This window comes from Ruditapes philippinarum, unplaced genomic scaffold (genome assembly GCF_026571515.1).
Source record: "Ruditapes philippinarum isolate M1 unplaced genomic scaffold, ASM2657151v2 ctg3223_1_1_1_1, whole genome shotgun sequence".
In the NCBI taxonomy this organism is placed as follows: Eukaryota; Metazoa; Mollusca; class Bivalvia; order Venerida; family Veneridae; genus Ruditapes; species Ruditapes philippinarum.
The window spans coordinates 317,994-343,776 of record NW_026856821.1 but is presented as its reverse complement, the minus strand read 5'-3'; the positions used below and the strand labels follow the sequence as shown (position 1 = coordinate 343,776).

General features: G+C 31.2%; 1 protein-coding gene across 2 annotated transcripts in view; it reads right to left on the bottom strand.

Moving 5' to 3' along the window:
• The window catches only part of LOC132747809 (cAMP-specific 3',5'-cyclic phosphodiesterase, isoforms N/G-like), an 82,187-nt gene that overhangs the window by 30,323 nt on the left and 26,081 nt on the right, over positions 1-25,783 (bottom strand). The window contains exon 1 of one of the 2 annotated variants that reach the window (XM_060737316.1): positions 6,424-7,886. The exons of the other annotated variant lie outside the window; for it this stretch is intronic. Coding sequence (XP_060593299.1) covers positions 6,424-6,746 — 323 coding nt within the window. The 5' untranslated portion in view covers positions 6,747-7,886. Of the gene's footprint in view, positions 1-6,423; positions 7,887-25,783 lie in introns of those variants that run through there. 2 annotated transcript variants of the gene reach the window in all.

Genomic DNA, 25,783 nt, shown 5'->3' with positions numbered 1-25,783 from the left:
GCTTTTCACTCAAATCAGTCTAAAAAACCCATTAAAAATCGCTAATCAATTTAATTCCAAGTATATTTATATATTATCGGTATTGCATGGTTTTTCACTTTAAATACATCAGTTGATTTACGAAAGAATTTAAAAAAATTTTATTTCAGGCTATTGGACCTCAGGCGAGTTCCTTTAAAAAAAATATTTGTTAACCCTTTGGCTTTATCATAATTACAAATCCCTATATAGCCACTTTAATGATTATGATAATGGGAAATCAAACCGTTTCCTCCACATTGAATATGTTAGGAGAACATTATATTGTGGCTACTTGTGTAAAAAGACAACTGAATAAATTGTACAGATATTTTAAATCATTGACTGGATGGTCACAATAACATTAATGTTTCATTGCATTGTTTCACTGTTTATTTGGCAAAACACAACCCCAACATTAACAGCTTTAATTAAGACATTTCTGTTCTTCTAGATTTAATTGCCAATTACAACAACAGGTATCCTGTAATTTTCCAATTTCCTCATATTTCTAATGCTAAATTATAGAAAAAACTAAAATTCAGCCTAAGGCTCTGGTAAAATAAGCTTAAAACTTTGCTTCCCTTTCATTTTCAATATTTTCAGAACTCTTTAGTAATTCCAATGGATGCTACTCTATTTAACCTTATTTTATTATGCATAAGGCAAAATTATTAGAGAAGGTGAGATGAGATGTATTGAAAAAGTTAATAATTATGACCTATATTATCTGGAATTATCAGGAAAAAAAAGTTGTATCATTTTATCAGGGAACAAAGGTCAAATCATTAGATGAAGAAGCATTAACTAAGGAAGTATATCATTTCCTTACATAGGAAGTGTTCCATTTTTTTTCTACATTATTCTAAACTGACCGTGGAATATCAGTAACACTAGACTGTTATCACCTTTACAATAATAACTGAGCTGTGTTTCATAGAAAGTCCTAAAACTGTGTCCTTAGTCCTAAGACTAATTTTAGGACTAAGTTTTAAGACCACTTCAATAAACATATTTATCTTTAAACAATCTCATACTAAGATAGGAAATAAACACATCTTTTTTATGTTTAATAGTCAAAGACATTAGACTTTAAACAAATTCATTATCTTGAGGAAAGTTTGGAAATGCAATGGCACTTAATATGCAATGTCATAATTTGTTCATCTGCATTGCTATTCAGAAATTGGGAGAGTACTGGAGTCTTTAGACAGTTTCTTTGAAATGCAAATTTGTCTCAGTTTTGGTCTTAAGGCTGATTTCAGACATGAATTTCTATGGTCTGAAGTTCTGAGCTTAATTTCCATGAAAATAAAGGTCCTACAGCTTTTTAAATATATACTTGTAAATGAAATACTGAGAAATGTTATTGTAATAATATAATTATAATATTTTTCATTTTTTCGCTGCAGTCTTGTTGACTACTTTTCTTCCTAATTTGGCCAATAGACAAAAATAAAGGAGTCTTAAGAATTGTATAGTCAAAAAAGAGAAGAAGGTATATATATATATATATTAAACAGAAAATTCAAGTTTTTTTTCTATAAATACAGGATTTATTTTTATCTTGTGATAGGAAACTCATAAAAATATATCCTGTACGAGGGGTGATCCAAAAATTCGTGGACAATGTGTGTATCTCCATAACGTGACGTCCTACCGAGGTGAACTCTTTGGATATTATTATTCAATGCTTTTTTGATAGATTGACCAAATTTTAAAACACCAATTGCATTTTTTATCTATAAATGACAACATAAAAACATTAAGTATCAAAATCGCGGCGCAGTTTACTTTTTCTCTATGATGTAAACGTTTTTATCTCATTTAAACACATGTAAAACCTGTGCAAACAAAGAAAATTGCGAAAACGTTATAATAACGTTGTTTTGATGTGTATGGCGGCATTCTGTCAGTATTAGAAGACATTTTGAAGTTGCGGTTATTTTACGCCCGTGCTTTAGGACAGGTGCTAAAAACAGCTTTATCAAAAATGGACGTCACGGATCCAGCAAAACTTCAGACAGTTATACAGTTCTGTGTAAATCTTGGAAAGACGCCTGGCGAGATAAAAAAATGATCGAAAGTGTGGCAATAAACCCTCAGTGTGTCGTTCTCTAGTTCTTGAGCAGAAGTACTCAGTCATTCACCATATTCGCCTGATCTTTCCCCGTGTGACCTCGCCTTGTTTCCCAGGTTAAAGAAAGAGTTGAGAAGGAAACGTTTTGACAATCTGGACGAGTTGAGAGGAGCCACCCAATGCATACTGTCATCATTCAGCCAAGAATGGTATGCGAGTACATTTAGAGACTCGGTCCGCCGCTATGAAAAATGTGTGCGGGTTAAAGGGGAATACTTTGAAAAGTTATTAGGCAAAACGGTAACATAGATTACTTCCTATGATAGCATAACGTCGTTTGTGACGTCGTGAGTTGCGCCGCGTTTTGTCATGTCTATGTATATAAACTGGTGCAAAATCGTTAATTCTTGTACAATCTTTACAATATTTTGAGAATTTGTCGACATATGCTTACTTAATAAGATACTAGAATTTCATATGATTTGCTTTATTTCTTTTTGTTTTATGCAGCGTGTCCACGAATTTTTGGATCACCCCTCGTATTTAAAGAAAAAGCTTGAATATCCTCTATTTATCTGTCACAATATATACTATGAAACTTTCTTCAAGCCTTGCAGTCACATTTTATTATATTTTGAGAAAATATTTTGCATAAATTTTCACAACTTTTATTTAATGAGTTACAAATAAAAAACAGAATAAAATATTCTCTAACAAATATCAAACTGCTATTTTGGGTAGGTTAAATGATTTCATACAAACTCCACCCAATTTATCGGCAATTTACAAACATATCATTATTTTAGTATGTCAGTTTTATCAAGAATTGCAAGCAAATTATATTCTACAGATTTACATAGTCCAATACAGGTTACTTTTTATATATAAAATCATACCACTTTATATTTGGATATTCCATGTATTTATAGCTCAAAATCAAGCATTTACAAAAATGTAGAAAATTATGAAGTAAAAAGGTATTTTTTAGTTGTTGGAATTGTCACACAACAATTTTAATGCTTTGCTGTTGGATAAAGACCTCAGGGTCCCCTCGATTAGAACATTATTTCGATTGCCAGAGTACAACCACCTATGTACTGCAATGCAAGCTAGGATAGCCTCCTCACATAAAGTTACTAAATTCAAAGTCCCTAGTGGATGGTAAGGGACAAGCAGTTTGAATCCATTTGCCAAATTGGATGCTGAAATACCTATAAACAGCAGCAATGCATTATACTGGCCTATCTATCCTGTTTTACCATGACTTGTGCTGATTTTTTAAAGCTTCCATTTTTGGAACAGTGCTTTGTCAACTATAGGGAATTCACGAGTTAGTTAGCCAATTAGGCTTGAATCACCTTTGATTGCAGGAAGGTAATTTCATATATAATAAACAAAATCACCATGTTAAAACAGTATAGAACCAATTCAGGTGGATAATAATAAACTATTACAGGCATAATGAAATATGTACTATTAGAGAATTTATTTCAATTTTGCATGCTCTTACAATGATATTACAGGTATATTTTAAGAAGAAGAAGAAGGAAAAAAGAGCTCTCTTAAAAACCAAACTTGGCATTTTTCTTATCATATTCTATGTTCATGGAAAGTTTAAATAAATTTTATTACACTGTTTTCATTCTTATTAAATGTAACTTCAAACATACACCTTTAAATACTAAAATTATAAGGTAACCAGCAGATTTTCCCATCATAAATAAGTCTGAAAAAGCTAAAATAATGTTAAACATGATGTTTAAAGTTATGTGTTCTGAAACTTATGTGAAAAAAGAAGCCATACAGAGTAAAAACCAATTACTTGTGACTGTACAGATACTTACTTGGAAGCTTTTCCCACTTTTCTACAAAATATTGGTTGATTATATTACAAAGTCAGCCCACACAGTGATATTTGCATTCAACATTTTATAAATTTTGTTCTGTATTGTGCATGATTTGTATCTAAGTTAGCAGGTAATTGACCCTTTATGTAACATGTGACCTTGAGGTTCAAAAACAAGGTAAAACATTATTTCTCTGTTATTTTTCTTTTTTTTCACAATCATTATTTTTATATTACATTATGTAAAATTTCATTTTGTTTTTCATTAAATTAGATAAATTTTCTTCATTATGAGGACTGTACTTGATGGCCAGTTCTGTATCTGAATAATACAGGTGTCAATGACCTTGACATTTGACCTGACAATGTATGTGTCAAGGTCAAATATAACAATATAATACATTTGCAAATATTAAAATTGGTTCATTTTATCATGAAAGTGACACTGTCAATATGTTGTCATAGTATTAAAAACAATATTTAAATCAAGACTTAAGTATTTTTTCAGAATTTTTTTTAAATTGATTCAAACCTAAATATGACCTGATTTTGATCCAACTGTCAGCAACAGCAAACATACCAATTATTTATGTGAATTCTGTTTGTTTATGCTTTTATAATCACATGCTGTTCAACATAATTCTAAACATATGTTTATAAAAATGCACAGTTTTAACATAACAAGAGTCTGGTAGTCATATTTACTTGAAAATTCCTCGAAAATTACATTATACCATGAAGAACTTGGTGCAATTGCAGGCATATGTTTTGCAGCTGAAATAACTCATGTTAGAAAAGATAAATATTTTGCTATGAATATTATTATAAACACTAAACAGAAGAGGGCTGACACCTAAACATTTAATTTTCTTTGTAGCAGATTGTGGTAATTAAATAATGAAAATCAATTAGGAGTTAATTAAATTATCTGATTAAGTAATTAGGTAAGTTATTAATAGTCCACTTAATAGTAAAATATCAAAAACAGTTATAGTTCATTATAAAAAAGATATTTGGAGACTACATTCTGATAAAAAAACTAAAGCCTCCCTAAAATGGAATATGAATCACCTTTGTAAATGGAAGAAATTTAAAAAAAGATAACAAAATCCCAGCCAAATAATCAAAATAGATAATTACGCTCCTCCGTTCCTGTGTGTTTTAGGATTATGAAGTTATTTATGAACCTTTCATTTATTTTATTATTTTTTTCAGTTTAATGATAGTAATAGATTTATTAACTATTAGATGCTCTCAAAATCCAAGTAATACATTGGTAATAATAATCGTCCAATGGAATATACTTATAGGTGTATCTATTTCACAAAGAATTTGAATTATAATCAAGTCTACAAAATGATTTGTAACAATTACTGAATTTGAAAAATGCAATATTATTATTCATACAAAATTAAAATCAATAAATAGGTGTGCCATGAAATGCAACAAATGACAGAATCTCTGCAATTGTTTATAAAAGTGTGAACTAAAAAAAGTCCACATTATATACTTTGAGATTTTATAATGTTAAATAGATGGTCCTAAGTAAATGGTTTGCTCATCAGCAAAATTTTTTTTTAATATTGATTGACAGAAGTTATCTGACCATTAACCTTTTCATTACTATATTTATATGATGGATTTGTCCTTTTAATTTCAAATGAATTTTTGTTTAGAATATTATGATCAAGCATTTTGATAATACATTGAATGCCAAAATTTAGAAGCAAACAGTCTAAAATCTGGCCAGATTTGGAGCATTCCTGACTCGAAATTTGTGGCAATATAAAGGTTGTTATAGACACTATCACTCAACAGCTCAAATGAAAAAATAAACACCAAATTTAAATGATTCTAGAAAAGAAGATTTTCTTTGGAATTTTGTGTTGTAAATTGAAATAGACAATTCAATGTTGTTGCTTAGGCAATCATGGAGTTAAATCAGAAAGTACACCCTTGATCTTGACAGCATAAAATTTCTTCTTGAATGTTTTTTACATTACAAGTATCATTTTGTAATCATGTGGCACAAAAAACATGGTGAAAATAAATGGATCAATGGTCTAGTATTTTACAAAAGTGTTATGTATAAAACAGCCAGAAGTCAAAATGCTGATGAGAAAATAACGTTATTGACCTTTATCTTATTACTAGCTTGTATCAATTTTACAGTAAGTTTATTATCAATTTACTTTAGAAAAAAAATTGTTTCTCCCCCCCCCCCCTTCAAAAAAAAAATATTAAGAAATAAAAAACAGAACAGTAATGAGGAGACTTAAATACAATATCTGTATAAAAAAATGTATGCAAAAATACCTAATGCTTATGTCATTGAAAAGATAAAAAAATCATATAAAATCACATTTAACTATCATTTTATGATCTTTTTCTTAAATCTTGAATACGTTCCCCTGGAGACAACCTATAAAATATTTTACTCATATTAATCTGAATGATCATTAAAAAAAAAAAACTTTACCGAAAATAGTCCCGTCTCTTTTTAGATGACCTGTTTCGGTGCAATCCCCAAGATGGCTGTCGTGACAAAAGAGGTGGGAAAGTATCTTCCTCCAAAGCTGCAGACCCTTTTTCACCTTCCTTAATGTTCAACAGACCTTCCCCTGGTATCCCACTATCTACGTAGTCACTTGACCCTGTTGCCTTGGCAACTGAAGGGTTTTCGGAATCTCGCTGAATTTTAGATTTTTTCTTATTTCTGACCGAATTGGAATCCAGGAATACCTCCTCATCATCGTCATCAATTTTTAATGGCTCGATTGAATATTTCTGAAACTTCTTCATTTTTTTTGCTATTTATTTCTAAATCACTTTTATCAATATATTAGTTAGTTTAACCCAAAGGTAAAATAAATTTGCAAATAATCCTAACAGGTGAAAAACAGCTTAAAGCCACTGATACAACTTTTCTTCGATAGAAATGTAAGGTAAATCTTCCACAAAATCTCGGCAATCTAGACCTATTTGTATTGAAACAAGTTACGAGTTACCTTTCTATATTAATCACAAACATACTGAGTAAAATTGCAGGCATTCATTTCTTACATAGAACTGTCATATTGTATCATAGTGAAAAAAACCTGTATTGTATTCATATACCTCCTCTATAATTTACCACATCAAAGTTCAAAATTCTCTATGCTCAATATTATTGCACTTGAGAGTAAAATATTCCTACTACACTTGTATATTTATCATCAAAAAATAGATGGAAGAAATTTCACTTGCAAAAGTAAATATTAGTTCAAATTTTAAAGTGCACCTTATTCTTTAAATATTTATTTTGAAATCAAACCAAAATCATAGAGAATTGCTCGCTTGAAATGGCACAGATATTTTAAGCACATTCACAGATGTTAAATCCAATTAAACTTGTTTTCTTCAAGAAGAAAACATTAAAGTTGTAGGCACTGGTGATGTGTGTGTGAGATCCCACGATATTATGATATTTATTTATTTATTTACGCTACTACCGGCAAAATAAAAACAGTTAACTTCTATCCATATTCTTAATCTATTTATTAATTAGGGTAACAAGTTATAGACACTTGTTTCAGGTTGTTCCTCCCCTTGATAAACGATTGATCAAACAAATTTGCAAATATTTCTACAACAAAAATCTCATTATTAAACTCACAGTAAACCTTATAAGATAAACTCTATAAGATAAACTCTTTTCATAAAAGTCAGTATCTTAAATGACACTAAAGTAACCTTAAACGAGACTATAAGTAACCCGACAAGACAAAATTTTAGATATCTTGTAAGTCCAGCACAAAGGTCAGATGTGATATTTCATTGATATATTAAAGCAATCATAAGCTTAATTAGTTCATGTACACAAAATCCAATCTAATATGATACTGATATTATTATATAGTTTATTATAAATAATGAAGAGTTTCCCCAATCCTCCGGAAAACTAATATCCTGAGAAAAAAAAACCCCACAATGTTATTTTCTAAATATTATTGCATATATTCCATGATAAATAAACAGGATATAAACAAATCACTGAGAACATATCCTGAACTTAATCTTACAATATCTATCTTATTACATCGACCAATCACACAACTTGTATAATACAGCACTATTTATCTCCATTGATCTAAAATTCTGCTATGTGTAAAGCCCTTTCAAAGTCAATTAAGATAAAAAAGAGCATCTTAATGTAACATTTGATCATTTTCCCCTATGATTTAAAAGCATGTCAGCAACACCTTTGATTTCTTTTATCTCATTATAACTGCAGGTATTGAGCAATTCTTGAATACCAAGCTGTTATTCTATTAAATCTCCAACTTTAAAAACTGACCAATTAAGTATTTTTCATCTATTATTTTGTGTTTTGCTTGTCAGTTTTTTGTTATTTGTTTTTTGTTTGTTTTTTTTTTGGTTTCTTTTGTCAAAAAAAAGAAAAAAGAAATCCACACCTTGAATGGAGATGCTGTACTGCTGACTGTCACATTTACTGAGCAATTTATAGAGGAAACAGCATGTTATCAATGTACATAAAAAATTATGACTCACTGGCGAAAAACAGAAAAATACGAGGTTACCATTATAATGGGTTGGCTGTGTAATTACATTAAGAAATCTTTTTTCCAAATTTTTAATCAAATTTCAAACAAATTTTATAACACTGATTCCCGAAATTGTACCTACAGTCAAACTTGTATCATGAGCGCCTAAGATCATAAAATGTGTTTATTTTTCAAGTTTAACTTATCACAGAGAAATGTTCTCAGTTTAAGAAATATTTAATGCATCTTTGACTATAAGAATGTTTGCATGCATACCAGCAAATCATATGCATTGATTTAATCTAATTTACTAAGAAAGACTGTAAACTGATGTTTTTTCCCAATAAAAAGCACATAAAATACATTGTAAATGATATGTTTTCAGTCAGTTTGTATCTTTTTTTGAGCCTGGAATAAGTCAATAATAAGAAAGGAGAAGACATTCATTATGAAAATTATCTTATACACCTAGCATTAAGGTGTCTCAGTGTGATAATGCGTCTGTATTGAGATTCTTTCCTGCCTAGAGGCTTCACTGAGCTAGAAACTTGGCAAAAATATTTGCTCAGCAAAAATTCTCGATCTATGAAGAAAAAAATAACTTGTGCATATAACTAAGTTATGTACCATTTTAAGGCATGGTTATTTGAAAATACTTTAAATTATGAACTCAAGCAATCTGATTCTGAAGCACATTTTGCTTAAGTTAAACTTAAGAGCTGACAATAGAATTCTAGAATTTTCTTTAGAAATAATTTAGAATGTATAACAGAGAGGACCTGTTCCAGTTGGAGACATCACTGTCTAAGCTTAAGCGATACTTACATCAGCAATGTTGAGTCAGCTAAACAAGAGCCATTCAGACCAAATCAATGATCTAAGAGGCTTTAATAGCTAATCCTGAGTTGGGGAGCCAAACATTGGGTGTCTCCAATCTAATGAGGACAATCAATGTGTCAAAATAATTACACAAAGGAGTCAATTAAATGAGCCAAAAAATTAACCCAATGAGCCAAAAATGACCAAACAATGACCTGTAGACAATTTCATCAAAATGCTTCCTTTACTAACTGTCAATAAACCATTACCAAAGTTCAAATGAACAAAATCTTGAGGCGCCAAACCAAAAACTTCGCTTCATCAGTTCAAACAATGGGCCAGGTTCAAGACTTTACTTGTTAGAGCCCTAAACTTTTAATGTGCTCAATATTAAAACTAAATGCCAAATAATAAATAATTCTATAGATTTCAAAAATACATGTACATATTAATTAATCTTTTTGGTTGGGTTTTAAGTGGCACTGACAACATTGGTCATATAGTGAGTTCCTGCTTTACTGGGAGAAGTCTCTCAGTGCTTTATTTAAGACATGAGCATAGCCACCGGACTAAAATTAAGAACTTTCAACTTCCATAAGCTATCATTAAAAGAGCTCAAAGTTCAAGACCACAGTGGTGAAGGGCAAGTGACTTAAAGTCTGCTATTTAAAACATTTTGAAACGCTTAACTTTTAATCAAACATACAATGTACAGTCAAACATGTAAACAAAGGCCGTCCAAAATATGGACTGGACATGGTCTGAATTAACAAGTGGTCTTTATATGGGGGTTACTTTGTTCTATTTAATCAACAGAGATTTGTTGAAGAATAGTCTTTACTAACATTGTGGTCTTTATTCAGAGATGATCTTAAACTCAGGTTTGACTGTATAAGAATAATGTGACTTAGAAATAATAAATTTATTCTTTGTCCGCAGGGCGATATTTCCTCAGAACTGGTCTTAAAAACAAGTTTGGCTGTATAAAAGTAATGATTAGAAATGAACATAATTTTATCAAGATCAGTATCACATTTTTATTCGTCATTATTAAGAAAAGTGGCATTATGAATTATTTCACGTTGAAATAATTATTACAGAACCAGGAACTATTCGTTACTGAGCTTTGATATCAGAGACTTCACCTTGCAACTCAAATTCACAAAACTAATCATTTCAAAATATATTAATTCCACTTCCCATATATCATAAATGTGAATGATATAACAATATAACCGCAAATTTCAAATTTGATATTTCATGCCAACTGATATAGGAAAAACAAAGACCTGCATATGTAACAATGTAGAAGAGAAATAAATTGACAAGTGGGTGATGATAGATTGTAAACCTTACATTAGCATCTCTATTTAAGTCAACCAAAGTCCTATAAATAAGCCATTTATATTGGAAATTTACAACTGTGCTTTTTATTTCATTGCAAAAAAGGTACTAAAACAGAAAATTTCAAAATCATGTTTCACAGAAAAAGCTTTTTAACTGCTTCATAAAAAAATAAAAGAGGTTTTTTTGTGTGTCTAAAGAAATTTACCTTTTTGAGGGAAACTAGGTAAATTAAGGCATCACTTACTTACTTACCTTCCAGAAGGCACATACATTTACCAGTTTCAGGAAATATCTTAAAATATGTACTGACTGAATTAAAGAAATAGTGTAGACCATGATAAGATGTCACAGACTTTCCAGCAAATCATGGTCTGCATTGGTTATATGGGTTGATTCTGTAGTTGCCATTTAGAATGCCATGTGGTGAGGAGATAACATTTTACTTCTTGAAAAAAGGTACAGTCAAATCTGTGAACAAAGGTCAAACCAAAGGAGAGACCTTACATGACCTTTATATACAAGTGGTCTTCATTTGGAATTTACTAACTTTGTTATATAAAATCAAAGAAGAGTTATTGGTTGTTGATGCATAGCCCTTATTTTCAGGGTAACTTTTATTCAGAGGTGTTCTTTATCACACGTTTAACTGTAATTCATTTACATAATATTATATTATCATGTAGGTTTAAAACAAGACAGCAAAATGAGTTTTAAAATTGATTAAAAAGAAGTTAAGTGGGTAGATGAGCACAGGGACTAATATATCAACTTTCATACTCTAGAACAAAGCAAATACAAACTCATTTTCTAAAAACTCCTACTATGATAAGGGAAATAAGAGACATTTCCCCCCTAGAGGCTACTAGGAACAAAAGCATTACAGCACTTTAAATTCTCAAGAAGTGTTGACAAAATATATCAATTTCTGTTAAAAATTGATGAATGAAGAAAATAATTGAACAGTTCCATCTAAAATGAGGAACTATCATGAAAATAGTGTCAATAAAAACTGTATATATTTCATTTGAAATGATGAAGGGGTTTCATAAATGTAAATAATATATTATGGTCTTCTGGTCAAAATAATAATACACAAGAAATCAAAATCACACTAATACATTATTAGGTTCAAATTATAATTAACTATATCCATTGAGGGGTTAAACTAAATCAAAGGGAGGTTTATCAATATTAGATATTGAGAGGTTATAATCAATAATAATTGAATGTTAGGAACTTAAAAAACCCCACTTTATACACATAATAAACTATGTATTAATTAATATATTCTAATGAAACCAAACAAGTTTTGTTTGATCAACTAATTGATAAACACTGGGAACATTTTTTTTTATCTTGAACATATTCTACATCATTACAAATAACTTATTCTTCAAAATTTGACATTGATCTACTGACTCCTACTAACTACACTCTGACCTTGACCTTTAAAACAATTTTATTATTTTCACTTCTTCAAAATGGGACCTTGACCCATTTAATCCTATTTTCTACACTCTGACCTTGACCTTTAAAACAATGTTATTAATTTTCACTTCTTTAAAAGATGACCTTGACCTTTAAAACAATGTTATTAATTTTCACTTCTTTAAAAGATGACCTTGACCCATTTAATCCTATTTTCTACACTCTGACATTGACCTTTAAAACAATGTTATTAATTTTCACTTCTTAAAAATGTGACCTTGACCCATTTAATCCTATTTTCTACACTTTGACATTGACCTTTAAAACAATGTTATTAATTGTCACTTCTTTAAAACATGACATTGACCCATTTAATCCTATTTTTTACACTCTGACCTTGACCTTTAAAACAATGTTATTAATTTTCACTTCTTAAAAATGTGACCTTGACCCATTTAATCTTATTTTCTACACTCTGACCTTGACCTTTAAAACAATGTTATTAATTTTCACTTGTTTAAAACATGACCTTGACCCCTTGACTATTATCTACTACACTCAGATCTTAACCTTTAAAACATAAAACAATGTTATTAATTTTCACTTCATCAAAATGTGACCTTAATACCTAACTAAAAGGTCAAACTTTAAAGAATTGATCATACTGAAATGTTTAAAAGTCGAACAAACATTGCCAATGAAGATTGTTCTTTTAATATTTCAAAATCTTATGATTCAAACTGGCATTTGTAAAATGACATCACATAATCCAAAACAACATTTCAAAAAAATGATTAAAAAATCTAGTTTTAGAATGGAAGATTAAGAATCATTAACATTTTGATGAAACCACATCTGGAAAAAAAAAAAGATTTTTTGAGACAGTCAGTTTGTATGGTGCCTAGAAATGTCTTCCAATAATTTATGGATTATGACATCATAAATGGAGATTGATCTTGGAATCAAACATGTAAATGGATCTTGTTTACTTTCATTTACATTAATAAATAATACAATTAACCTAGCTGAAATGTCTACAGTGGTAATCCATCTTTGAACGGCTTTAAAGTTAATTAGTCATGCATAAGCTGTCACCACTTTTCTTTCTTGAGATACCGTGGTAACAGTATTCTGTTGGCATCTGGTTCATTCATTTTAACGCAATAATACAACACAGTACAGTCCTTAGTTACCTATATATATGTTAATGGTTTAAACACACATGTAATGTTTATATAAATATAAATACATACATGTATATATCAATGTGTCCGCTAACCAATGAGCCCACCCACAATTTACTTATAAATTTATTGTAAGTAGAAAATATATCAATATATTACAAAATATAAGATATTTAACTTAGAGATGTTGAAAGCAACAACAATATGGCTACACAACACAATTAAGAATAATGACATTTAAAGAATAATACCAGTCTAAAAATGACACACTGCTATTGGTCAATTTCAACTCTAAATTTAGAATGAACCAATCAGATATCATGAACATTAGACTGGTTGTAAAATAATTTAAATGATGGACACAAAAATAGATATATTTCACAAGTAGGGAAGGTGCCTAAAATAGACTTACTTGGTACATGCTCTTAAAAATATTTGGGGTTTTCCTAATTAATTAGGAGGTACAAACCACTTTTCACAGAAAAAAGAACTTTAAAAATGTGCAACAGGTTGAATGGTAGTGCACCATAAAGCTTTACACAGTAAAAGTTAAACCAACATATTGCTGAGTTTCGGAATAACATCTTTTAGGGGGAAAATAACATTTTGAAAAAGGGGATCTATATCAGGGGATAACTGAATGATTTCAAGAAATTTTCCTGAAGGGAAATCGACCCTGGCAATGAAACTTTATCTTTCACAATAGAGAAAAGATACAATGGAGAAAAGACAGGATTGCAACAATAAAACACACCTGCTTTTGCCTTTAATTCTCTCTAAACTTGTTATAATAAAGACTTTTTCTTTAGAAAAAAGTAAAAAATATAATTCAAGAGCCATAATGGATGTAAAGAATGCAAATACATGCAAAATCATCAATCTTGATTACGAGTTTTGTGCAGTAAACAAAAGATAATCAACCACTTCACAGTGTTAATGAGCTTCTATTATCCAAACACAAACACAACAATTTTTTTATTGGTCTCTGCCAGAAAAAGGAACAGCTACAGAGCTGGTTATCAGAAAGCCATTATCAGCATAAGGATGCCATTCTCATCACAAATAAAAAATCAAGTAAAAGAGATCTTTTTAAAAATCAATGATTAAATCAACATGACTTCAGGTTCCTGTTGCAATGAAAAAGTAGAACAACTTGTTATTTATTATAATAGTGATACCATGTATACAAATAAGCTAAAATCACTTTATATACACAGAAATCACCTATAACATGACACAATATGCAAAAATATACCCAAAGGATGCTTATGCCCCAACTTCATTTGCTGCCTTGTGAAATCATGCACACACTTCTAGAATAACTAAGACTGTGTCACTGTGACCTTGACATAATGTCCTCAAAATCAATATGAGTCATCTTATAGTCATGACCAACTTCCACACCAAATCTAAGGAGTGTAATCTAAAGTGCTTTACAACAGCATTTTGTGCTTAATCTGAGAAACCAACAAATAGTATCTATGTAAGACTGGCCTGGCTCTATACAGGTGTGTCACAGACAAGACATCTTTACTGATAGTAAATTTAAAGCCCTTCAAAGTACATTATTCCTGCAGGACCTTAATTGTCTTTTTTTTTTAACTTCTAACTCTTTCATAATATATCAAAATAACAGGAAGTCATAAAATGATGATGAAGATGGGAAGGAAAAGAAAATTTCTTGCTGGCATTTTTTTTTAGAAATGATGGACATTTAGGTTTTACTGTAAAGAATGAATACTGCAATTTGTCTGTGATTATCTCCAAACAAGTCCCACTAATGAGATGGCTCTGTGATATAAAAATGTTTTATTACTATCATAATGAATGGCTACATTCTATTTTATGTTTGTTTATCAACCTTAAAAAGGCCTGGGAAATGATTGTGAAGCACATTATTTATTTCCTTTATCAAGGAAGCCTTAAGGCATCTGCAAAAACTCTACATACATTGTTCTATAATATACATAAGTTTTATTAAAATATATGATGTAACATAAATACAAGGCTTCATGATGATATGTGTATGTATACTATAAAACCATAACTGGAAAATGATTAAAACACTCAAAAGCTCTTCCAGAACAAAGACAAAAAAACTTATTGGCTGTAAAGGCTGTGGTCAAACATTTGACTAACAAAGTTTAATTGAAATCAAATAAAACATTACTGAAAACATTTTCAGAAATATCTAATGAACCAGTAAACCTTGCATATCTCTCTTTTATTTCTTATTTTTCCAGTGTTGATTCTTTGTTTTTCTTAGTTGTAAGGACCTGCATCTTTGGATTAAATCACCAACTTACCACAAGCAAGCTGGACTATAAGCTTCATAGAATGTGATGTAAAAATTATAATTTTCTATCAAAGTCTGAGGGAAGAGTGCTTCATGGGCACAAGCACCTAGGTAACTCTCAGACAGGGACTTAAGAATTTCAGACTGAGGGTACAACTGGATGGACAATGTTTGAAATTTTGGTAGTCCATTGTCATAATTTTTAGCGGATCCCTTACTGAAACTTATTTTCAGCAACTGAAATCAGTAAGACTGGTTATAAATTGTTAACACTTTTAATCAAACAAAAATTACCAAATTACCGTTAAGGAAGGAAATTATAAAAATGTTGGAAGTTTTGGGAGTTCTTGGGATGCACATTCTTAAAACATACCCCTAAAATTGTGATCATGGAAAACTCTGATCAGGAAGGTGTTTTTAAGGTGAAAGTGTTTCATAGCAGGAAATCTTAACTTTTAAATGAATGAGTTATAAAGAAAGGGACTTTATCCTTAAAGTTTCTGAGGCAGGAACCTTACATCTCAGCAATAAGTTCAAAAAAATATGTATTAGTCATGAGAAAGAAACATCTTATTATGATATACAAGCCGTCCTGAGTGTCTGTCATGGTTTTCAAATGATACAATCTTTAATTTAAATGCAAATGAATTCCTGCAAGAATGCATGATAAACTATTGTAAATTTCCTTTCTGTCTATCCACAGACAATGTTAAGAGTGGTCCATCATTGATTTTGAATTGAGGCACTAAAATGGTAACTTTGATGTTATAAAAGAAGAGTTGTTTATTCTAAGTAGACTCTATTATGTTTAATGATAGGCACGAATCAATTACCTAGAACTGCTCATATCAGAAAATTGCATGACAGGAACAACAAAAGAGCACTTCTGACAAAAAAATTAATGAACAAACTGATACTTCAAAAAGAACAACAAATAATGGTATTTTTACATTTTTGTACATAATATTTTCTTAAGTATCCAGGCAGTCTAAGTACTATATTGTATCAGTAACCTAACATGGTTTCCTTTATCATATAATGATCATAAGCTCCTTATTAAGTATACAATTAGTAACCCACAATAATTTATTAGTTAAGAAGTAGTCAGGTAAGTAATTTTAAAGCAGCATGCCACCAGATTCATGCTAATTTTTATGAAAATGTTTAAAATGCACTAAAAAGTAAAATATTGTCAAGTGAACAAAGAAAGTATAATGTCACTGTGTCATTTTTGCTCACAACTGCATTATTTATGTAACATTTGTAAAGGTCTGCTTGGAAATTCTACATTATAGTTTTCAACAAGATTTTATGTGGTTTTTTTTTCTAAAAAAAGGCTATGTCAAATAAGTGGGCTCCGAGGCCAGGCCGATCATGACTTACAAAACTTCCGTAGCTGACTACAGCGTGATACTACATACTATGGGCAATGTAGTTTCTAAGAAGATAAAGATTTTATTTTTTAAAGCCTATTTTTTTTATTCTTTAGACCTACTTAAGTATCATGCTTAAATTTTGTAGATCACCAAGGGATTATTCTTGCAATGTTTGTTAAATATCCAACAAGTGTTTTAGGTGAAGGCATTGTTGATAACAGATGGGCAATAATCAATGCATGACAGACACACTGCCATCTCTCAAGAACATACTGTGCTCAGGTGAGCTAAAAATGCATAACCAGCTCGTGACGCTAGGTACACTTAAATAAATAAATTTACCATAAATTCCATGATACATGGTAAAATTACCAATCTCTTGGTAAGCTAACAGTTATATATTTACTTTTAATTCCATAAAACAGTGTAATCTAGAGACACTTGGTAAGGTAAAGTAAATAAATTTACCTTTAATTCCATAAAATTGCACAAATAGCTAAGAGAAATTGTATGAAACTGTGTTAGCATTTAGTGACACTTGGTAAGCAAAGAGAAATAAATTCACCATAAATATCCTGATACAGTTAGTTATGATAGGGAAGAAATTTACCTTAAATTCCATGACACTCGATTAGCTTTCCGATCTTTTCCTTCAGTTCGTCTCTCATAAAGACTTTTCTTCATTTTAAATTTCTAAACACACAAGTCGGTCAAAAATAAAAACAACGCAAGTCGGTCAAAAATAAAAACACACTTTCAAAGATGCAATCTCACACACCAAGTGTCATTTATTCATAGCACGTCTTAAAGTATTTTAAATTCCATATGGTTAATAAATGTACCATCTCGAACAACAGTTGTCATAAGTGTTATTAATGTATGCTAGATTAATTGGATATATGAACATGTAAATAAATGAATGATATATTTACAACAGTTTGTATAACGTAAGTAATTAGTTAAAATCTTATAATGTAAAGAATGTGAGATTATCAATAGATTAAAGTATATAGCTTCTTTGTAACTGTTGGACATTAACCAATATACAAGAACAATGAGTTTGTGGTGACAGATTAGTAAATAATAAAGTAAATCATCTTTCAAAGCATTAAAACTGTTGTAATTAGTTAAAGAATGCATTTATTATTTTGTTTTGTAATTTGAATAATAGTTAAAACAAAGGGGAGATGTCAAGTTAAAAAGGTTATGCTGTCCTCTATTTAAAATGAAATAATATCTGCCAGGCAGTGCTCAAGATGAACCCGTACCAAATATCTTACATGGACATGGAACTTTCAAAAGTAGCTACCAGTGCAAACCATGATCAGCCAGATGTGCTAGCAGATCTTAGTCTGCACTAATTGCATGGAAGGGATCAGATGCTGCCTCCATGCATAGGGTTTATGAAACTCTCATGTAAAACATTGGCCACGGAGATTCTTATTTTTACTCTCATGTTAAACATTGGCCAAGGAGATTCTTATAAAACTCTCATGTAAAACATTGGCCACTGAGATTCTTATTTTTACTCTCATGTTAAACATTGGCCAAGGAGTTTCTTATTAAACTCTCATGTAAAACATTGGCCAAGGAGATTCTTATTAAACTCTCATGTAAAACATTGGCCAAGGAGATTCTTATTAAACTCTCATGTAAAACATTGGCCACGGAGATTCTTATTTTTATTCTCATGTTAAACATTGGCCAAGGAGATTCTTATTAAACTCTCATGTAAAACATTGGCCGAGGAGTTTCTTATTAAACTCTCATGTAAAACATTTTAGTTTCTTATTAAACTCTCATGTAAAACATTGGCCACGGAGATTCTTATTAAACTCTCATGTAAAACATTGGCCAAGGAGTTTCTTATTAAACTCTCATGTAAAATATTGGCCAACATGATTCTTATGAAACTCTCATGTAAAACATTGGCCAAGGAGTTTCTTATTAAACTCTCATGTAAAACATTGGCCAAGGAGATTCTTATTAAACTTTCATGTAAAAATTGGCCAAGGATTTTCTTATTAAACTTTCATGTAAAACATTGGCCAAGGAGATTCTTATTAAACTCTCATGTTAAACATTGGCCAAGGAGATTCTTATTAAACTTTCATGTAAAAATTGGCCAAGGAGATTCTTATTAAACTTTCATGTAAAACATTGGCCAAGGAGATTCTTATTAAACTCTCATGTTAAACATTGGCCAAGGAGATTCTTATTAAACTCTCATGTAAAACATTGGCCAAGGAGTTTCTTATTAAACTTTCATGTAAAACATTGGCCAAGGAGATTCTTATTAATATCTCATGTAAAACATTGGCAAAGGAGATTCTTATTTAACTCAGCTCATTTAAAACATTGGCCAAGGAAATTCTTATTAAACTCTCATGTAAAACATTGGCTAAGGAAATTCTTATTTAACTCTCATGTAAAACATTGGACAAGGAGATTCTTATTAAACTCTCAGGTAAAGCATTGGCCACAGAAATTTCTTACTTAACTCTCATGTAAAACATTGGCCAGTTTCTTATTAAACTCTCATGTAAAATATTGGCAAAGGAGATCATTTGTAAGATAACAAAGGCAATAATTCAGTTAAAACTCAAAATATTATTGTTGGTCTTGCTCATACTCATGGCAAGGATGTGTCAACTGACCTTGATCCGCACTTGTCACATGGGTATACATAGTTGCTCCAGCAGGCTAAAAAAGATGCTTAAGAAATAGTCCTTAATCCTCCATTGCCATATTCATTATTACAATGGTTAAAACATATTTTTTTTAAGCTTGATTGCAGAACGAGTTCTTGCAATTTATATTAATCACTATCGAGTCAGCTTCCTGGAACCAAACAGTACTGGTGTCATATAAAGAAACATGGTTGTGACCCGCTTAGAGTTCAAACCCATGATCTATGGGTTGAGAGGCAGACACCTTAACCACAAGGCCACCACTCCCCTTAATTACAATGTATATAACATCACAAAATATGAAGACTGCATTCCTTGTATGTGAGAAAATGTCATGACATTGCTAATAAATGCATAAAAACTTTCTTCTCTAATGATAAAAAAACACACCACAAAATAGAAGTGAGAGTTATAATAATTAATAAATGTACACAGAAGCTGCCCTACATTCATGTAATAACACCAGAATAAATTTGTCCTTTCCTCTAACAATTAAGGTGCAATTAAGACATTTACAAAATAAATGTCATGTGTGAAACTCATCAATCAAACAAAAAAACTAACTTGTCAGTACATTTCAAGGACTAGAAATATGTTTTACATAATCATATAAAAATTTTAATATGAAAAACATAGGAAAAATTGTAAAACTGTTCGTTGACTTTTTAAAGCGGCAAATTCCTCATAGTTTTTTTTTATTTGTCTATGTTTTTTTTTTATAAATCTAAAGATCCTGTATGTTTTGTGGTTGATATTGTTACTGTGTGTATACCACACTTGCAAAAAAATATATATGTATATAATTATGCAAATAAAACAATTTTCAAACATCGAAAAATATGTAAAATGTGTACTGCAAATATTTGTGCACATTATATTTAATCAATAAATTATATGCATTCATTTCTTATTGGGAAATTGGACTTAGAATTTAGAGAAAATAACTTTCTAATTACCTCCCTTTATTTACATGAAATGTTAAATTCGGTAAAATCTTTATAAATAATGCTTATTGGAACTTACAATATTGACAAATCTTAATTTGAGCATCATATTTATGAAATAAAACCATGAAAAAAATGTGTTACAGGATCTCAACACATTTCTTCTTTTCTTAGTTATTCAGTACCTACCTTTATTCAATATAGTAACACTGAACTATATTATATAGACTTTGTTGAACCCTGAACATGATAAAAATCTATTTTTAGAATGATCATGTGACAAGCAAAATTGAATTTGAAACTATCTATACACCCTGAAGAGGACTCCTAAAATAGACTAACTATACAACAAAGCCAGAAGTGACAGTGACACTACTGGATGCCTCTGTGTGACCTTGACCCATTAACCTCAATGGTTGAGGGCATGCAAGGCAACAGTCAAGGCCATCTGTCAAGGCATCCATCAAGAAATGACAGTTCTATAGGGGAAAAATAGAGAGTATTAGCCTTATATGATTTTTGTCACACAAATACTGCAAAGGTCATATCGTGACTCTCTATTTTTACTGGCAGAGGATTGGACCTCAGGTGCCCCTTTGTACCTGGTTAGAACCACAGACCTGGTAGAAAGAAGCCAAATAACAAATTAAATAAAGTCACAGAGACACCAGCTACATAGTAAATGATTTGTCAGACATCTTCACGGAGCGGAAACAATAATAGTAACATTGTCTACTGATACTGTCTCTATGGAAACAGTGACGCTAGATATTTTTTTAATCATTTTTTTATCATTTTGTTTCCTAACTGAGGATTCCCTGACACAAGAATATATATAACTCAAATATATCAAGTTGGCATTTGCAAAAACTAGGGAAAAACATAGGTAAACTAGAACTGCCACTATCATGGCGTGAATACCCCCGCATACCACTTTGTCAGAATCAGAATCAACAGTGGCCATTTAGAGCTCAAGGACAACCTCCCTGCCAAATCTGAGGTTACTAAGCCAGTGCATTGCTAAGTTATGTATTCTACATGCTTCAAATGTGAAAATGTCAAAATCAATACATTGCTGACAGGACATTCTTTAGCAATTAAGAAGAAAAGCTTTTTTTGTCAAGGTCCCTGTGACCTTGACCTTTGACCCAGTGACCTCAAAATCAATAGGGGTCACCTTATAGTCATGATCAACATCCATGCCAATATATGAAGACTGTGGGTCAAAGGAATCTTAGTTAATGGGTGGACAAACTTTTTGAAGTCAAAGTCCCTATGACCTTGACCTTTGATCCAGTGACCTCAAAATCATAAGGGGTCATCTACTAATCATGATCAACATCCATGCCAAGTATGAAGACTGTGGGTCAAAGGAATCTAAAGTTATTGGGCAGACAAACTTTTTGAAGTCAAAGTCCCTGTGACCTTGACCTTTGACCTGAAAATCAATAGGGTCATCTTCTAATCATGACTAACCTCCATGCCAAATATGAAGACTGTGGGTCAAAGGAATCTTAAGTTATATGGGCGGACAAGCTTTTTGAAGTCAAGGCCCCTGTGACCTTGACCTTTGACCTGGTGACCTCAAAGTCAATAGGGGTCATCTACTAATCATGACTAACCTCCATGCCAAATATGAAGACTGTGGGTCAAAGGAATCTTAAGTTATTGGGCGGACAAGCTTTTTGAAGTCAAGGCCCCTGTGACCTTGACCTTTGACCTGGTGACCTCAAAGTCAATAGGGGTCATCTACTTATCATGACTAGCCTCCATGCCAAATATGAAGACTGTGGGTCAAAGGAATCTTAAGTTATTGGGCGGACAAGCTTTTTGAAGTCAAGGCCCCTGTGACCTTGACCTTTGACCTGGTGACCTCAAAGTCAATAGGGGTCATCTACTTATCATGACTAGCCTCCATGCCAAATATGAAGACTGTGGGTCAAAGGAATCTTAAGTTATTGGGCGGACAAGCTTTTTGAAGTCAAGGCCCCTGTGACCTTGACCTTTGACCTGGTGACCTCAAAATCAATAGGGGTCATCTACTAATCATGACTTGCCTCCATGCCAAATATGAAGACTGTGGGTCAAAGAAATCTTAAGTTATTGGGCGGACAAGTGTTTTGAAGTCAAGGCCCCTGTGACCTTGACCTTTGACCTGGTGAACTCAAAATCAATAGGGGTCATTTACTAATCATGACTTACCTCCATGCCAAATATGAAGACTGTGGGTCAAAGGAATCTTAAGTTATTGGGCGGACAAGCTTTTTGAAGTCAAGGCCCCTGTGACCTTGACCTTTGACCTAGTGACCTCAAAATCAATAGGGGTCATCTACTAATCATGACTAACCTCCATGCCAAATATGAAGACTAAGGGTCAAAGGAATCTTAAGTTATTGGGCGGACAAGAAAAAACCGACGGACGGACGGCCGGACGGACGGACAGCCGGACGGACAAGCTGATTCCAGTATACCCCCCTTACAACTTTGTTGTGCGGGGGTATAATAAATGTGTTTTACTTTACATTTTTTTTCCAGTCAATATACATAGTATATCTACCTGTTTTTCTGCATAAAAGAAAATTTACCATGAATTTATCTGCTTTCCAATGTTTCTTCCTTTATTTTTTTTTAAATATTATTGGATAGTGATATACCAAAAACATTTTTTTTAGTATCAAACAGGATTTTTTTTAATCCATTTTTTAAAAAAAATTTATAATATGAGATAATGATTCTGTTAATTTCTAAGATTGCACATCTAAGGGTACATATTATATAATAGACCTATTAAGCTTAAGGTGGGTAAAAGAATGCTTATTTGCAGTAAATGTTACAAAAACTTTAAGGGAGATCATTATTATTTACTATTATTTGGACATGTATATATTTCCTTCTTAATAAATTATATCACCTCTATAACAAGATTTGGATGTGTAACAAATTAACATTTTTGTACAAGTTGGCCATATAAAGTTTTACAACAAAATATATGGACCATGTTGGGGAGTCATACATACATGCATGTATTTGTGCACCTCGTCTTGTAACTTGGAATCTCAAGGGGGCGGTTTGGTATAAGGGGTAAGAGGGGGAGGGTGGGGGATTTCAAGAACATTAAACATATCAAAATTGCAAAAAACCAAAATATTACAATTACAACTTTTATATAATATTCAACAAAATTGCACACTCTTTTAACCCCTCCTATGCTGTCTTGATTGTAACACTAACAAAACACCTTCATCTAAATGTCAACTGCTCATTATATTGATTCTCCTGTACAATATTTAATGTTTCTGTAAAACCATCTTACCCAGGAAACTAAATCTTTTAAATGTAATTATCAGCTACCATCATAACAAATGGAGTTCACAAGTATTGGTATGTAAGGGAGACTACTACTACTACAGAAATATTGAAAAGTCATACAGGTTTGCTTCCCTTAGCTAATATAATTATAAAATTGACTTACCTAAATGATGAGACAAGAAAAGAGCAGCACAGGATATGAAAATAGAAAGGAAACATACATCAATATATATTTATACAAAAAATACAATCATTATCTATTTTAAATATATCTCTTGTATATATATTTTTTGGTTGGGTTTCAAGCCAATCAATCACATACTATGAGGGTTACATGGTATTTCATTTATCCAGCTTTACTGATGCAATTATATGCTCAAGGTGCTTTTGGAGTTTTTAGGTAACTCAGTAAAACTGCGAGTATATCTACAAACTTCAAATATCTCACTGAATTGAGTTTAGTTGCACAACTAATACTATTATTACCTTTTCAAATAAACAGGTCACTAATGTATTAAGTATAAATATACTAAGTCAACTGGGTCAGTAGTTGATAATTGTCAATTAATTTATTTAAATGTGTACATTATTTAGCTCACTGGTGATTTATCATAATAGATCAGTTAGATAACATATATCAACACATTTCACAACATTTCTTTATTTATTATGATTGATATAACAATGGGACTTTAGATCAACCTACTTATTTTATATATTATAGTTCCTTCTTTATTTATGTGTCAGTAGGGCTTTAAACAGTATAATTTTCAAGATGACATCAACAGTCTGACAAAAAAGTATTGTGATCACCAGAGCGGGCACTTTTATGATTTTGTCAGACCGCTAAAATTTAGGGGAGGTGACTATTTTGTAAAGATGTGGGTAATTCCAGCTGACTGCAAGAATTTTTCAGTACATTTTACATTAAAACAACATGATTTCAAACTTTTACCAGTATGCTCTAGGAAAGTCAAGTTTAATATAAGAAATAGCACACAATACTTCGGACCTCATAGCATAATTTATTGTGACCTCCTCGTCAGACAAACCTCAACCTTCGGTCTGTTAAATGTTTGCTGGCCAACTGATTGTTCACAATTATGGTATAAGGTCCACAGTGCTATGTCATATGCTGCATGGAACAAACTGGTGTCTTAACTTGCAGCACTGATGATATGTTGTAAATAAACTCTTCAACTTCCAAATAAAATATAATTCAATGTTAAAGAAAATGGTAATGATTAAAACATCCACAGAATGACATGTTCATACGGTGGTTATCATGGAACCTTAAATGAGACACGTTTAAGTGCCATTCCATGAGAAGTGGTGTATAGTCCCCAAGCAAAAGAATGCGTAAGACAACATAGATCTTCTGCAAACTTACTAATTAGCTTCCACATGTATACCAGAATTCATAGAATGATATCAAAGAATTAACTCCTTACCAATGAAATAAATAATCTATTCCAATGTCACAATTATCAAAAAAAAAAAATTCTTGTTTAAAAATATTTTCATTTAAAAAAAGTTAAATGGCTTTGATAAACATTCTAGATAAATATTATCCAGATAAACTGTTACAAACGAATGTCAAAGTTGTCATAATGATAATTAATTATATCGGGAAAAATGATAAGAACATGTTTAAAATATGGCACCTCTATATCGACACACTGTTTAACAAGTTGTATACTACCTAAAATCAATTGAAATATCATTGATACAACTCACAATACATACTTGTATACATTTCTGTAATGTTAAACCCTGTGCAAATAGTTAATACAAATATTGCACTTGGTGCTTATTTCCAAAAATCGAAATTTAAAAGGACTAATTATAAAATGTTGTTCCTATGAATAATAACTATCAGTTTCGATTGCTTTGAAGTGAGAC